This window comes from Ylistrum balloti, unplaced genomic scaffold (assembly GCF_031769215.1).
Source record: "Ylistrum balloti isolate Yb309-2 unplaced genomic scaffold, AGI_CSIRO_Ybal_v1 Utg370580, whole genome shotgun sequence".
Taxonomy (NCBI): domain Eukaryota; kingdom Metazoa; phylum Mollusca; class Bivalvia; order Pectinida; family Pectinidae; genus Ylistrum; species Ylistrum balloti.
This window is the reverse complement of record NW_026782361.1, coordinates 1,333,109-1,350,856: the sequence shown is the minus strand read 5'-3', so window position 1 is coordinate 1,350,856 and position 17,748 is coordinate 1,333,109. Positions and strand designations below refer to the sequence as shown.

General features: G+C 39.5%; 1 protein-coding gene across 1 annotated transcript; it reads left to right on the top strand.

Annotated features, from left to right (window-relative positions):
• Positions 1-190: 190 nt before the first annotated feature.
• LOC132556651 (hemocyte protein-glutamine gamma-glutamyltransferase-like) lies at positions 191-14,047 on the top strand. The gene is made up of 15 exons (XM_060221087.1): positions 191-278; positions 3,836-4,054; positions 4,257-4,514; positions 5,083-5,201; positions 5,392-5,493; positions 5,595-5,769; positions 5,906-6,044; positions 6,961-7,067; positions 8,073-8,235; positions 9,527-9,660; positions 10,205-10,293; positions 10,463-10,661; positions 11,174-11,334; positions 11,551-11,687; positions 13,468-14,047. Exons 1-15 carry the CDS (start codon positions 191-193, stop codon positions 13,610-13,612), a joined length of 2,235 nt encoding a protein of 744 aa, XP_060077070.1. The 3' UTR covers positions 13,613-14,047.
• Positions 14,048-17,748: the final 3,701 nt, after the last annotated feature.

Here is a 17,748-nt window from a genome sequence, read left to right as displayed (position 1 = left end):
ACACAATCCATAACAAAAGAACACAGTTTATGTAAAGTATTAAATGTATTGCTTTGTAAAGTTTCAATACAGCAAATCCACCCACGAAGCTATTGAAATAAATATGATGACTACGCATGTCTGGGTCTTGTGACTGTAGTCAAATTTTGTTGATGTGACATAATCGTGTAACACTGAGACAGAGGTAGACATGGGTGGTTATCTCTCACTCCTAGGTCCATCTGAGGATGTACCAAATCAAGGACGATTCAATAAACCACCGGTCCCAACAGAACCAGGTAGGTGGCATGGCAGAGACAGGAAAGGGCAGGATGCCTAAGGGTAAGGCAAGGTAGGAGGCTACCAAGAAGGCTGAGCAGGGCCAAGGCAGGAAGGTAGGTGCAAGGGTAGAGATGGGACAGGACAAGATAGGATGTGTTGGAACATGGTAGGGCAGGAGAGCACAGACAGGGCAGGGTGGGTTAAAAGTATGGTAAATTACAGACAGGACAAGGTAGGGTCAAGAGGGGTGGGCTATGGCAGGGAAGGCAAAAAGTGGAGACGGGATAGGACAGGATCAAAGCATGGTGAGTTGATGTAGTGAGCAGGACAGGAACGGAAGACAGGACAGGGTCAAGGCAGGTCAAGGTAGGACCAGACAAAGACAGAAGAGGGCAGGGTCAAGGCAGTTCATGGCAAGACAGGAGGACAGAGCCAGAAGTGGGTAAAGCCAAGGCAGGTCATGGCAGGGCAGGTGGATAGAGAGAGAAGAGGGTAGGGTCAAGGCAAGTCATAGCAGGATTTATCTGGGTAGGACAGCAGTGACTTGATTAAGCTTGCCTAAGGGTGTTTCAAGGTAGGAGGAAAGAGATACAAATTAAAAACTGTGTTAAGATTATTGCAAGGTAACCAAAATGGGAATTTAACCAGCAGATAACTTTTATTGTAAATAAAGTCTTTTGTCTCAACATGAAATCTTCCTGAAAGCCTGAATTATAATGATGTTTCTAAGACTGAAAAATACTTATATTTACACAAGGGATTTACCTTCAAGTTAAACTATTTGTGTCATCATTTTTTGGACACTTTTTTTATATCATTCTATAGTCCTGAGGATTTCTATGTACAGGAGAAGGAGAAAGATATGCTAAAGTCATATCATAGGCTTCCTGCTCTCTACAGTCCTCAGAAGATGTCTTCTTTAACACATTATAGGCTTCCTGCTCTCTACAGCCCTCAGAAGATGTCTTCTTTAACACATTATAGGCTTCCTGCTCTCTACAGTCCTCAGAAGATGTCTTCTTTAACACATTATAGGCTTCCTGCTCTCTACAGTCCTCAGAAGATGTCTTCTTTAACACATTATAGGCTTCCTGCTCTCTACAGTCCTCAGAAGATGTCTTCTTTAACACATTATAGGCTTCCTGCTCTCTACAGCCCTCAGAAGATGTCTTCTTTAACACATTATAGGCTTCCTGCTCTCTACAGTCCTCAGAAGATGTCTTCTTTAACACATTATATGCTTCCTGCTCTCCACAGCCCTCAGGAGGTCTCTACTTTAACACATTATAGGCTTCCTGCTCTCCATAGCCCTCAGGAGGTCTCTACTTTAACACATTATAGGGTTCCAGCTCTCCACAGCCCTCAGGAGGTCTCTACTTTAACACATTATAGGGTTCCAGCTCTCCACAGCCCTCAGGAGGTCTCTACTTAACACATTATAGGCTTCCTGCTCTCCACAGCCCTCAGGAGGTCTCTACTTTGACATATCATAGGCTTCCTGCTCTCCAAAGCCCTCAGGAGGTCTCTACTTTAACATATCATAGGCTTCCTGCTCTCCACAGCCCTCAGGAGGTCTCTACTTTAACATATCATAGGCTTCCAGCTCTCCATAGCCCTCAGAAGATGTCTACTTTAACACATTATAGGCTTCCTGCTCTCCACAGCCCTCAGGAGGTCTCTACTTTAACATATCATAGGCTTCCTGCTCTCCACAGCCCTCAGGAGGTCTCTACTTTAACATATCATAGGCTTCCTGCTCTCCACAGCCCTCAGGAGATGTCTACTTTAACACTTTATAGGGTTCCTGCTCTCTACAGCCCTCAGAAGATGTCTACTTTAACACATTATAGTCTTCCTGCTCTCTACAGTCCTCAGAAGATGTCTTCTTTAACACATTATAGGCTTCCTGCTCTCTACAGTCCTCAGAAGATGTCTTCTTTAACACATTATATGCTTCCTGCTCTCCACAGCCCTCAGGAGGTCTCTACTTTAACACATTATAGGCTTCCTGCTCTCCATAGCCCTCAGGAGGTCTCTACTTTAACACATTATAGGGTTCCAGCTCTCCACAGCCCTCAGGAGGTCTCTACTTTAACACATTATAGGGTTCCAGCTCTCCACAGCCCTCAGGAGGTCTCTACTTAACACATTATAGGCTTCCTGCTCTCCACAGCCCTCAGGAGGTCTCTACTTTGACATATCATAGGCTTCCTGCTCTCCAAAGCCCTCAGGAGGTCTCTACTTTAACATATCATAGGCTTCCTGCTCTCCACAGCCCTCAGGAGGTCTCTACTTTAACATATCATAGGCTTCCAGCTCTCCATAGCCCTCAGAAGATGTCTACTTTAACACATTATAGGCTTCCTGCTCTCCACAGCCCTCAGGAGGTCTCTACTTTAACATATCATAGGCTTCCTGCTCTCCACAGCCCTCAGGAGGTCTCTACTTTAACATATCATAGGCTTCCTGCTCTCCACAGCCCTCAGGAGATGTCTACTTTAACACTTTATAGGGTTCCTGCTCTCTACAGCCCTCAGAAGATGTCTACTTTAACACATTATAGGGTTCCAGCTCTCCACAGCCCTCAGGAGATGTCTACTTTAACACATTATAGGGTTCCTGCTCTCCACAGCCCTCAGGAGGTCTCTACTTTAACACATTATAGGCTTTCTGCTCTCCACAGCCCTCAGGAGGTCTCTACTTCAACACATTATAGGCATCATACTGTCCCCAGTACATGCTTATTTTACACATTATAAGCCTCAAGCTCACCATTGTCCCCAGGAGGTGCTTATCTTAACACATGATAAGCCTCCTGCTCTCCACTGTCACCAGGAGATTCACCCTGCAAGGGTAACAACAGACACTCCCCTTCCTCCTCCAATACTACACCTGTTTAAATGGATATTTTTCAAAGCTTCTAATGATGCCATTGTATAATAATAGACACTCCCCTTCCTCCCCCAATACTACACCTGTTTAAATGGATCTATCTCTGGGCCTCCAGAAGATGTCCTGGTGTAATAATAGACACTCCCCTTCCTCCCCCAATACTACACCTGTTTAAATGGATCTATCTCTGGGCCTCCAGAAGATGTCCTGGTGTAATAAAAGACACTCCTCTCCCTACCCAGTGATAGCGTTCATAAATGGATCTATCTCTGGGCCTCCAGAAGATGTCCTGGTGTAATAAAAGACACTCCTCTCCCTCCCCAGTGATAGCCTTCATAAATGGATCTATCTCTGGGCCTCCAGAAGATGTCCTGGTGTGATAAAAGACACTCCTCTCCCTACCCAGTGATAGCGTTCATAAATGGATCTATCTCTGGGCCTCCAGAAGATGTCCATGTGTAATAAAAGACACTCCTCTCCCTACCCAGTGATAGCCTTCATAAATGGATCTATCTCTGGGCCTCCAGAAGATGTCCTGGTGTAATAAAAGACACTCCTCTCCCTTCCCCACTGATACCCCTACACAAATGCATGAGTTTAAGAGACTCCAGTACATACCCTGGTGCAATTACAGAAACCCAACCCAACACTATGATACATTTTTTAAATGCATCTGTTTCAGAAACTACAGAGGACATAAAAGACATTTTACATGTGACAGGAGTAAATTTTAATTTACATGATGATTGTAAGGCTCATCACACCTGGAAGTTTACAAAAGAACAGGTGGATAAGTGTTGTACCATCATCGTCCGCAGAGGTCAACCGTTTCAAATTATTCTCAATTGTGACCAGCCCTTTGATCAAGAACACCATGAACTGAAGCTGATCTTTGAGACAGGTACAAGAATTACTGAACTTTTGACCTATTGATTATTTTATCTATAGATGTACTGTAAAAATTATTGTGTAGGAAATGTTGTCTGAAGTTCTTTGTTTTGCACATTTTCTTTCTTTGTTCTAAAGAAAATATCTGTCATGAGACAATGCAAAATTTAGATAATTGCAAATTGTGCTTTATAGACCTCATATTTACATGAAAGGTGACAATCCTCTGCCAACCAAAGGAACACAAGTAGAGTTGATCTTGTCAGATGTTGATCAAGAGGCTCAATGGGGAGCCAAGATTCTGGAGCAAAAGGACATGACCTTGACATTGGAGGTCATAACTCCACCCTGCTGTATCATTGGCCGATGGAGCCTCAAAGTCCGAACACTGAAGAAGGCAAACCTGCAGCCATCTCACAACAGCTTCAATTTCCCCCAGCCTATATACATCCTGTTTAACCCCTGGTGTAAAGGTACCACTAGAAAATTAATGTTGTAAATGTACATGTACTTACTGCAGTAACATTTCTGTAAATAAAAGTTTTTGAGAGTTCATATGTTAAAACACTGTTATTACAACTGAATTTTAAATGCTGTGCATTATGCCTCTGCTGTGGAATGAACATCATCTCACACTTAGCAAAGTTGTTATGTAGGTAAACGTATCGTGAATCAAGTCTTCCTTTTGTCTACTATCTGTTTGTTCATTCAAAGACAGAAGTTTTCTGCGAAGTAAAGCACATGTCTACCTGTCTTCTTGTCTATAAATGGACAGAATTTTTACTTTAGAAGTGTGAATTATTTTCTCAAATGTTCATTCTTATGAAACGTTTTATGAATACCAACAGCAAAAAAACCTTTCCAGTACTATTTGTTTTAGTTTTTTTTCAGAGTTATGCCCCTTTTACATTGCAGTGAAGGTTGTGTAATCTTTATATGCGAGTGGGGCCAGCCTGCAGACTACAGCTCTTGTTTAAATCTAGGCTTATACTATATATTGTTAGATATTATACATTTTCAGATGTATTTCTTTTGATACAGCGGATCAGGTATATCTCCATGATGATGGACTGCTGCAGGAATATGTCCTAAATGACACAGGGAAGATCTTCAAGGGAGACAAGAAAAACATTTATGGGAAACCATGGAACTTTGGCCAGGTAGGTAACACTACTTTTCTTGAGATAGTGTTCTTGGTAAATTTTTTTTTAAAGTATGGGGTGTAAGATCATTGCATTGTGTTTTGTATATATGGTTCTTACATTTAGTTAAAAAAAATTTTTGTAAATAAAGAATTACCATGTTCCTAGCTTCTGTAAGCATAACAAGTCTATTTTATTGTCATTGTAGTTTGCTGACCCTGTGTTGGACTGTGTCCTTGACCTTCTAAACAAACTCCGAGTATCCGATAGAGGTGACCCTGTCAAAGTTGTGCGCACACTCTCGGCTTTGGTGAGGATTAATCAAATAGTCTGACTATTTTGTGACAGAAATCAAAACATCACTTTTTACGAGATGTTGAGATTTTTTGTTTTACCACTATGTTTTTACAGGTAAACTCATCAGACGAGAATGGTATTCTACTTGGTAACTGGTCAGGTCACTACAAGGGAGGTAAAAGCCCAAATTCCTGGACAGGAAGTAAGGCCATCTTAGAAGAGTATCACAGGACAAAATCACCGGTCAAGTATGGTCAGTGCTGGGTTTTCTCTGGAGTAATGACCACTTGTAAGTATCATCCGTAATTATCTTAAGATAACCACCAAAATTTAAGGTAAACTACAGCTTACTGTGTAGCCTAGGATTAGTGACAAATGTCAAATGCTTTCATATGTTGATGAGATTTGAAAATTTGGTCTGTCAGGTTGCCGAGCCCTTGGCATACCCACACGCAGTGTTACCAACTTCAGCTCAGCCCATGACACAGATACATCTGTAACCATTGACTACCACTTAAATGCAGAGGGTGAATTTTTGGATGACAAGAATCATGATTCTATTTGGTAAGTAAAATAAGGTTCATATGTTATCTCCATACTCTGATACTGTATGGTGTGTACATCTTCATACTCTGATACTGTATGGTGTCTATAGGAAAATTCCATGCTCTGATAATATATGGTGTCAACAGCTGTATGGTGTCTTCAGGATAACTTTATGCTCTAATAATGTATGGTGTCTACAGCTCCATACTCTGATACTGTATGGTGTCTTTAGGGTAACTCCATGCTCTGATAATATATGGTGTATAAAGGGTAACTCCATGCTTTGATACTGTATGGTGTCTACAGCTCCATACTCTGATATTGTATGGTGTCTATAGGGCAGCTCTATACTCAGATACTGTATGGTGTCTACAGCTCAATATTCTGATACTGTATGGTGTCTACAGCTCCATACTCTGATACTGTATGGTGTCTACAGCTCCATTCTCTGATACTGTATAGTGTCTATAGGGTAACTCCATGTTCTGATATTGTATGTTGTATATAGGGTAACTCCATACTCTGATACTGTATGGTGTCTACAGCTCCATACTCTGATACTGTATGGTGTCTATAGGGTAACTCCATGTTCTGATACTGTATGGTGTCTACAGCTCCATACTCTGATCATGTATGGTGTCTACAGCTCCACATTGTGATACTGTATGGTGTCTACAGTTCCATACTCTGATACTGTATGGTGTCTACAGCTCCATACTCTGATACTGTATGGTGTCTACAGCTCCATACTCTGATACTGTATGGTGACCTGGAGTGTGGTGTCTAAAGGATAGACTTTGTTACATATATTACAATAGGGAAAAACACTTGAAAGTTCTTGTATCTTTTTTACAAGAAAGATTAGTACTATGATTTTCAAAAACAGTAATAGCATCAATAGTAAATATATCATTCTTGGGTTGTCTTTTGACAGGAACTTCCATGTGTGGAATGATGTGTGGATGGCACGTCCTGATCGCAAAGACCAGGATTATGGAGGCTGGCAAGCTTGTGATGCTACTCCACAGGAAGCCAGTGATGGTATCATAGAAATAGTAGATGAATCTTTAATGACTATGAGATACACTAGATATATCGTGGCTGGCAAGATGTATTTTGTTCATTACTTTTCGCAGGTCCAGATCCCTTTTTCTAAACAGCTTTGTCATATCTGTGTAGTGAGTTTCATTACAAAAATATGCCACTTTAGTGAGGTGATGTAAGATATTCTGCTCATAAGGAAACAATGTTTTACCCTGCATTAACTTTAAAACACACTCTTTTCATGTATTTATGTACTGAATATTCAAACAAAAGAATGTTTTAAGCTCAGGTGCCACCAAATGAAAGTTAAAGTGGCATGTGATAGACGATTAACCTGAAGAAATATAGTGTCCAATCCTGAAGTGATAATTTAACTGTGAATAGAGAAAGAAAACTCACCAGCTGGCCAGAAGGATACAAATATTTAGAAATTTTAGTTTAAAACCAAATCTCAAAGTAATTATAATCTTTATAAGCTTTAGTGTAAAACAGAAATCGTGTAATGAATGATTAACACCCTATTCTATTGATTCAGCCACTGGAACTTGTTACAGCCTAGGTGAAGTAATGGACCTACCTACTTTGGTCGGTTTTCAAGGTTTGAGAAGTTTTGGGGATTAGATCAATATCACCATCTCCCCCTGTCCATCGAAATCAGCCTACCACCCCCACCTTCCCACCCACCCACCAACCCCACCCCACCACCACTACCACAACAAAGACAACAACACAAAGTCCTGACTTTACTCTTTGGTTAAGTAGTAAAGTATGTTGGTCGTTAGATAATAAGTTGCTAGTTTGAGCCCTAATGGGGACAGAGGACATGTTACATTTCTCCTGCCTAATACAATTGGAAAGTGTAAGAAACATACAATAAGTAAACTGTATGAAGTTGAATGTCATATTGTGTACATACATGATGTATCTTCTGAGTTGGAACCAGAATGTCTAAGCAGAGGTCTATCTTGAATCAATCATTGACAGGACTTCTCTACATTATAGGACTGTACTGTTGTGGACCCTGCCCTCTTATGGCCATCAAGAATGGGGACATCACTATGAATTATGATGGAAGCTTCATTTTTTCGGAGGTGAATGCAGATGTCGTATATTGGCAGGTTGAAGAAGGAAAGCCATTGAAGAAGTTGAAAGTTAAGACCGAGAGGTGAGAAAGTCATGAGGTCAAGAACCAGAGGTGAGAAGGTCATGAGGTCATTACCCAGAGGTGAGAAAGTAATGAGGTCAATACTCAGAGGTGAGAAAGTCATGAGGTCAAGACCCAGAGGTGAGAAGGTCATGAGGTCAATACCCAGAGGTGAGAAGGTCATGAGGTCAATACCCAGAGGTGAGAAAGTCATGAGGTCAATACCCAGAGGTGAGGAGGTCATGAGGTCAATACCCAGTGGTGAGAAAGTCATGAGGTCAATACCCAGAGGTGAGAAGATCATGAGGTCAATACCCAGAGGTGAGAAGGTCATGAGGTCAATACCCAGAGGTGAGAAAGTAATGAGGTCAATACCCAGAGGTAATAAAGTAATGAGGTCAATACCCAGAGGTGAGAAAGTAATGAGGAAGCTTCATTTTTTCGGAGGTGAATGCAGATGTCGTATATTGGCAGGTTGAAGAAGGAAAGCCATTGAAGAAGTTGAAAGTTAAGACCGAGAGGTGAGAAAGTCATGAGGTCAGTACCCAGAGGTGAGAAAGTCAGGAGGTCAGTACCCAGAGGTGAGAAAGTCATGACTGTCAATACCCAGAGGTGTGAAAGTCATGAGGTCAATACCCAGAGGTGAGAAAGTCATGAGGTAATACCCAGAGGTGAGAAAGTCATGAGGTCAGTACCCAGAGGTGAGAAGGTCATGAGGTCAATACCCAGAGGTGAGAAAGTAATGAGGTCAATACCCAGAGGTAATAAAGTAATGAGGTCAATACCCAGAGGTGAGAAAGTAATGAGGTCAATACCCTGAGGTGAGAAAGTCATGAGGTCAGTACCCGGAGGTGAGAATGTCATGAGGTCAGTACCCAGAGGTGAGAAAGTCATGAGGTCAATACCCAGAGGTGAGAAAGTCATGAGGTCAATACCCAGAGGTGAGAAAGTCATGAGGTCAATACCCAGAGGTGAGAAAGTCATGAGGTCAATACCCAGAGGTGAGAAAGTAATGAGGTCAATACCCAGAGGTGAGAAGGTCATGAGGTCAATACCCAGAGGTGAGAAAGTCATGAGGTTAATACCCAGAGGTGAGAAAGTCATGAGGTCAATACCCAGAGGTGAGAAAGTCATGAGGTCAGTACCCAGAGGTGAGAAGGTCATTGGGGAAATGTTAAATTACTTTTTTTGATGTCTTACTGTATATAATCAATACAACATTAAACTGTTTTTTTAAATTCTATATTGATGTCTTACTACAAGGTAGTTGCCCCTCTCACAATGGTTTCTCTTGTTTTGGTAAATGTTTCAGTGTTGGCAAGTACATCAGCACATTCAAGCCTCAGTGTTTGGTTGAGAAAGATACTTTCTCATATGCAAACCTCTTGTCACCCTGTATTGACAAACGGTGGCAGGATATCACCTCAGAATACAAATATGATGAAGGTAAGACTGTCTGACAGACAGCAACAACATGAATCTTTATTGAGCCTCAGGTTTAGCTTTAGTTTATGTCTATAACTACTGTTGAACATAAGTAAATCTTCAGTTTACATAGGTATGTATCAAGCCCAATTGATCATGATATGCATGTTGCCCAACAATATATAATTTGATTGTCTATACATATATCCCTCTAAGCCTCTGATTTGTTATAATTAACCTAAGGTGTATAGTCATGATGCTTTACCAATGTTTTCCGTCCTTCTATCTGTAACTTCATTAACAAAAGACGAGTGTCTGTTTTATCAAAATATTGACATACAAATAATAATCGGCTAACCTATTTATAAAGATCCAGGTGTGAAAGCTTGGAGAAATCCTGAGAACAGTATTTGTGCAGGATTTCAACACCTGGTCCGGGTATCAGTTACAGTGTATTCTTTGGAGGACAGTTCTCGATATCTGATGTTTTGATTCATTCTCTGGACATGCTTTTGTACCTTATAGTATGAATGTTTGACATTACTCATTGTCTTGTTACCTGTAGGCTGGGGAGCCGAGAGAGCTGCTGTGATGATGGCCAATATGACTGGTACGAGGAAACGCTTGTATGACCAACCTGTGGAGGAGAGTCAGGTTAGAATATTGGATTTTCACTTGGTTCCTGTTTGTCTCTCAAAAAAATGTTTTCTGCTGTTTCCACAAAAACAAATTATCTACCGGTAGTTTCTTACTGAATTTGTTGGTCGCCAGATTAAACTATAAATGTTACATAGACTAATGGCTTGCCTTGATTTAATCCTAGGATGTTGTTGTGAAGGTAGTAGACAAGAAGCAGGTCAATTATGGAGATGACTTTGAAGTTGAGTTTGAATTTGAGAATAAATCCAAGGAGGATCGTACTGTGAGTGGGAACTGGAGTTTAGGAAGTTTCTTCTCAACTGGGGTATTCGCTTACAAGATCGTCAGTAAAAAACTACAAGTTAAGCTCAGCTCTGAAAAAAGTAGGTGTACCATGTTACTCTTAACTTGTGTTTCCGTCAATATTACATAGGTAGCATACTTCCTTAATTTTGGCAGTCTTCATTAAACACTGGTAGGATACATTATATATATGTTATGTTAATATCATATGTATGAAATAGAATTAACGTCTTTAAATCTCAAAGTCACATAAGCAACATACAAACATAAATCCTAAGTCACTGTATGACATAAGCAGTATACACCCTTAAGTCAATGTTCACAGTATCATACTGGCAGCATACATTCTTACGTCAATATTTCAAACAGGCAGTATTCACCATAAGTCAATGTGTCACACAGACAGCATACACCCTTAAATTAATTTGTCACATAGGCTGACTACATCTTTAATAGTCAAAACTTTGATAGTGACAGCATGGGCATCGGTGTGTTTTAGAACATTATATAGTAAATACTGTCTTAAATCATGTCTTAATTATGAAATGTTATTTAGAAATCCTGTTAAACCAGTCTTCTCTTTGTAACACAGAAGAAACTAAGAAAATGAAGATTACGTTTGGAGAATATGACCACAAGACCGTTGAAGGCTGTTACTTCAAAGCATCAATAGTATGTAGTATACAGGAGACTAAGCAGACAGCAATGGATGAGGACAATTTTCGACTCATCAAACCTGACCTCCAATTGAAGGTAGAAAGTTTGTGAAAGAGAAATATGATAAGAAATGATTATTCTTTTTTTATGTATAATTTCAAAAACAGACTGTTTTTTTCCCCCTGGTAGCATATTATTATGAGAAGATGTTCAATCTCAATCAAAGGCAAAAAAAAATAATTCAACTTTACCTGTGTATAAATACTGTACACAGGGAAACAAGATTTAAACATGTGTGACATTGTCTTGCAGTCACCAAGTGAGGTAAAGGTCGGATCAACTTTCAGAGTCGAGATATCATTTGACAATCCTCTCTCCAAGAACCTGACAGATTGTTGGTTGGAAATAGAGGGGCCAGGGCTACAGAACCCTTTGACCAATAGACAAAGGTGAGTGTCCCATGACCTTTGATAAAATAGGGACCAAGGCTACTGAACCAATTGACCATTACATAAAGGTGAGTGTCCCATGACCTTGGATAAATAGGGACCAAGATTGCAGAACCCCTGAGTGAGTGTCACATGACCTTGGATAAATAGGGACCAAGACTGCAGAACCTCTGAGTGAGTGTCACATGACCTTGGATGGTCATGGTAATAGAAACATGGGTTATATTGGGGTCAGAACAGAAGTTAAACACCATTGTGTAGATATGGAGAGGAGACAAAAAACAGATTGAGGCCTGCTAAATCTGCATTAACTCAGTTATTGCATGATTTTTCATCACTTGGGTCTTATTACAACCTCGCTATCACTCCGATGTAATAAATTCCCTTGTTACGTGGAAACCATTCAACGTTACCTGTAACTGTCTTATATGCTACCTGTGGCTGTCTTATATGTTACCTGTGACTGTCTTATGTGTTACCTGTGACTGTCTTATGTGTTACCTGTAACTGTCTTATATGTTACCTGTGATTGTCTTATGTGTTACCTGTGACTGTCTTATGTGTTACCTATGGATGTCTTATATGTTACCTGTAACTGTCTTATATGTTACCTGTAACTGACTTATATGTAAACCTGTTGCTGTAAAATATTTTACCTGTAACTGTCTTATATGTTACCTGTTGCTGTCTTTTATGTTACCTGTAACTGTCTTTTATGTTACCTGTAACTGACTTATATGTAAACCTGTTGCTGTAAAATATTTTACCTGTAACTGTCTTATATGTTACCTGTTGCTGTCTTATATGTTACCTGTTGCTGTCTTATATGTTACCTGTTGCTGTCTTTTATGTTACCTGTAACTGTCTTATATGTTACCTGTAACTGTCTTATATGTTACCTGTAACTGTCTTATATGTTATCTGTGACTGTCTTTTAAGTGACTTTTTATTGTACAGTAACTTAATTATAAGCCAGCTGAAGATGAGTTGGGAATGTTCATTTTTCAAATGTCCTAATCTGGATACAAAAAGCACAATGCAAAACATGTATACTAGTTGACAGACCTTTGGTTGAGCAAACAGAGGTAGACATCATAAGAAGTTTCAATCAGTTCATACTTCACACCTCTCACGATGGCAAAACCTGGGTAATATATCTCTGCATACTTTACACCTGTCACAATGGAAAAGGGGGCAGGGTCAATAACTTAGTAAAGATTTAGTCAATGCTACAGATGAAACGGTAAGTTTTAATTAAAATACATGTGATTAACATCTATGCCATTACCAATTTTTAATTTTCACACATTTTGCTCAATTAACAGCATATTTGTTTTAATTTCCTTGTCATGATAATGTAAAATGTCTTCTTTTTCTGGAAATACTTTAATCACTTTAGGGTGAAAATTCCTCTCGTATCGAAAACAGATTATTTTCCTGACTATATCTCACATGATCTAAATGTCAGCTTACTGTTGTTTTTCTTTATCCTCTAGGACATTTTGGGTAAAAATATCAATAAATATATCCATAGAATTTTTTGCTGATTATTAGGCAAAAAATTCACAAATCACCTTCATAGTAAAATAATTTTTGTGTCTAATATGATTTTCAATCCTCTGTTTGTGCGAGGTTAGAAGTATGTAGTATGTCAGTTATTACATGGTTTCTCATCACTTGGCACTTATGATGCCTTCACCACAGTGCTGGTGTAATAAATCCTTTAATACATAGACTTTTAGGAGTCACACTTCAGTGAACACACATATCTTGCTTACAGTCCTGTACAAGCCAAGCAGACCTACAACTTTGTCATGGACTTTACTGCTACCAAACCAGGCACCAGAACCATCATCGCTAACTTTGACTCCAAGGAGCTGGTGGACATATCTGGAAGCTGTGAAATAGAGGTCAAAGATGAATGAGTTGTAAAGGAAAGGAGTCAAAGATTTTCAACTGGTGACTGTTGATAGCAATCCTGGGAGAAAAACTTGTTTTTACCCTGTGAATATTATCGACAGCAATCGTAGGAGAAAAGTGTGTGTTTTATGTTGGCAATATAGACAGTGATCATTGGAGAAATGCACGTTTTGACCTTGTGAGGTCCCAGGACAATAATGTATCACCTGTGAAGTTGATCCCTGGTTTTGTGTCTAACTTCTGATACTCCAACAATGGTGGACTTAGTATAATTAGCTTGTGTTACTATTGCTTGCCTGAAATATTGCTGTGTATTGTTCACCATATCATTATATAATAAATTTATACTTTGCTTGACTTACAGAATCAGCAGAATTTAATTTTCTTGATACATTGCTTGACTTACAGAATCAGCAGAATTTAATTTTCTTGATACATTGCTTGACTTACAGAATCAGCAGAATTTAATTTTCTTGATACATTGCTTGACTTACAGAATCAGCAGAATTTAATTTTCTTGATACATTGCTTTGCATGTTTTACTTCACTGGATATTTCATGTTTTGAATCATAAATGATATTTGCTTTTTTGTTTTTGTTTGTGTTTTGTTATTTTTTTATTGTTGACAATGGTATAGCTTCTGATCAATTGATTAGCTTGACTTAAATGCTCCCCTATGGTAATATAAAGATAGAGACTAAGCAGAGTTGATCCCCTTCCTGTAAAAAAAGCCTTTTCACTACTTCTACTATTCTTGGGGTCTTCAAAATAGCTTCACAACAGACCTCGATAGTCATTAGAAACATTTGTCACATGTCATATATGTCATAACATGTGTTCTGTGTCCACTGTCCATCCAGACATCTGTCTGACCAGTAGATCTGATGTCATGGTATGTCTTTGGAGTCCAGTGTCAGTCCATACATCTGTCTGACAAGTAGATCTGATGTCATGGTATGTGTTCAGTGTCCACTGTCCATCCATACATCTGTCTGACCAGTAGATCTGATGTCTTGGTACGTGTTCAGTGTCCACTGTCCATCCATACATCTGTCTGACCAGTAGATCTGATGTCTTGGTGTGTCTTCAGAGTCCAGTGTCAGTTCATACATCTGCGTGATCAGAAGAGCTTACTTGTTCTGCATTGAATATAGTATCAGAAGAGAACTAGCATTATTCAGTAGTGATAGACCATACATGGTCCAAACTAAGATGTGAATCAGTGTCACATTCAGGATGTTTGCCATTTTGGTGTTATTGCTACTAATTCTCGTGAATGGCAAGTTTATGAAGATGTAAATATATATATTCATATATATGGTTCATAATTTCTCCTTACCTATAAATTAGGACCGAATATGTTACAATCAGGATTATCCCACCTACATCAACTAGTACAAAATGGTTATTCCTCGCCCACACAGCAGAGAAAGTCCTGTACAAAATTCATGAAATTGGCAGATTTGATGGAAGTTTGAACCAGTTTACACATTTCTGAATACAACATTTGAAATTTTGTCACCAGGTTTTAGTAAAACATTGATTTCACAAATTCCTCCACAATTAAATTGAGCAGTATGCAGTATGAGGAAAACTGCTGGGTTGGTTTATCTGGATTCTTCTTAAATGATTTTTTTTCAAGAGAGAGGTGGGGGGGGGGGGTGGCAACAGAGTTTATGCCATGGTGCATTGACTGGCATATGACCCCATTTTTCAATTCAAATGTCTTTTTCTAAACAACTTAGAGACCCAGGATCTTGGATCATGATATTGGACCAGTGACATGCTTTGATAAATGGCACCAAGTTCATTCTAAGGTCACAACAGTTAAATGTGTTAATATTTTATAATAATTCTCAATAATCAAAATGCAGAGACCACTGGTATCGGACCTGTAGCATACTGAAAGGATGGACTGTACAGTTTGTTCCACTGAATGACCTGAATCCACTTTCAAGGTCATAGGTCAAATGTGTAACCTTCATGTATAATCCTTTATTCATTCAAATTTTTGCTCTGGTTCTATCTTAATTGATTCTGATTAAGAATTTTGTTGACATATCAAAATTTTTGACAAAATGGAGTTTACTTAATAAGAGTATACCTCAGAACACGTACATTAAAATGAACTTACAAAACATTATACTAAAATTTTGAAAAACATGTCTCACCCAACAAAGTTCTAACTTCTGACTTGGAAAATGGCAAAGGAAGAAAAGTTCATATCAGGTTTTGTTGTTGGACAAACTCCAGATGATTTAATGAAATTCTAACCTGGAATATACCAGACTGCAATACAAACATGTCTTCATCAGTTTCAAGTTAACTTTGAATTTTCAAAACCTGTGGAAACAGTCTCAAGCTAAATTATGGTAATGTAATAATATGTAGATCATCATTTCTGTGTTATTATATTTGTTGTACAAATATAGAGGTCAAGGTTACACAGCGCTACAACAACAATCATTTATTAGTCAGTCTACATCTTAACATGTCGGGGGGAAAACACAGGTTTTCACAGTTTCACCCATTGTGAATAAGTGTATAAAAGATGCAAGAGCAAAAATCATGTTCACTGTAAATCTGAGGGGACTTACGCTGCAGGACCTGAAGATGTTGGAAAGTGCGCCAATTAGATAAAGGAGTATACGATTGTAATTGGGAAAGGGACTTAATCATGGTCAGATGGCCAAATCCAACTGGCCTAGAGGGGCAGAATTGTCAGAAGGGAAGGGGAGAAGGGAGTGAACTATTGCGTTTTAAAGCAAGGTCTTAACAGTCTGTTAGAGGAAGTACTATACTACATGCTCATGACCTAACATCTGTGGGCCATTTTGGACCAAAACCCTGGAGAGACTCAAATGTACAGTGATCCGGTATGGGATGACTGAAACAATACGAGACTTCTAGCAAGGTTTGCAATCATAACATATGACCATCCCGCAAAGAACCGAACATGCCATGCTGGTAATCCTACAGAAAGGATACATATGGACATCCTGAGTCCATTGCCTGTGTTACAGGAGGGGAATAAGTACATTCTCACACTAGTAGACTAATTAACTAAATCACTCAAGTGCTATCCCCTGCCATGTCAGAGTGCTTTTTCTTGAGGTTGGAATGTCCAATTGAAAAACATGCTGACTAGGGCGTTAATATGGAGGGAACTATGGTGGCTTAATCTGTGAGCTGCTGCAGATTTCAAAAACATTTCAAAAAAAGAGAGGTTTGCCATCTGCTATATATTTTCCTGGGTACTGTATCGTTGAACCAGGAACTCAAGGAGTTGGCTGAACATATGCACTTCTTCAGAATGCTTTAAAAGCTCATCAGACAGCTCATGAAAACCTGTCTGTGGTTCAGAACCAGCAGAAGTGCTTCTGTGATGAACATCTGAACCAAAGCTTTATGAAGAAGAGGATGTCGCCCTCAAAGTGGTTTCAGCAACCAAGGTGGCACAGAGCCCAAAGCTCAGTCACCCAGGGTGGGTCCATATGTGATTACCACTGTGAAGTTACCGGTTTTATATCAGACAACAGACAATAAAAAAGAGAAGTTCTAGTTCATCATGACTGCATGAAACCATGCAAGGATCCTGAATTCCCACTATGACCAAAGAGACATTAAAACCAAATACTTGGCCAGGTTGGTGAGGCTGAGTTGGTAGACAGCATGGACAGCAAGGACATGCAGTTATCCCAGCTGTTTGTAACAGACCAGAGACTTACATCAGAATCATGGATGGCTCTTCAAAGGCCAATGCTGAGAGTGAAATAGTTTGTGGATAGTCTGGAATCTCAGCAGGAGCTGCCTCAGAATCACAAGGATGGGCAGGCTACAAATTGAACTGATGTTAGATCCAGGGGAAGGCGGAGAAGGATGCCTTATTGCTTGGCCGACTAAGGTTAGATACTGGATGCTGAGTTACGTAGATCACAGAAATCCTTATTTGAAACTAAGAAAATAGGGAGAAATTTGGTGAAATAGGTCTGCCTTGCGATACGCCCCTGTAGCATGCTGAAGTTACGTTTGGTTGACTTGTCCTGTAAATACCGAGTTGCCCTGTGGCAGGTCTGTCACAACTTAATGCCAGCCAGTCTACAATTTAGCGTGTCAGTGAATACATGAGTTCTTTGCAAA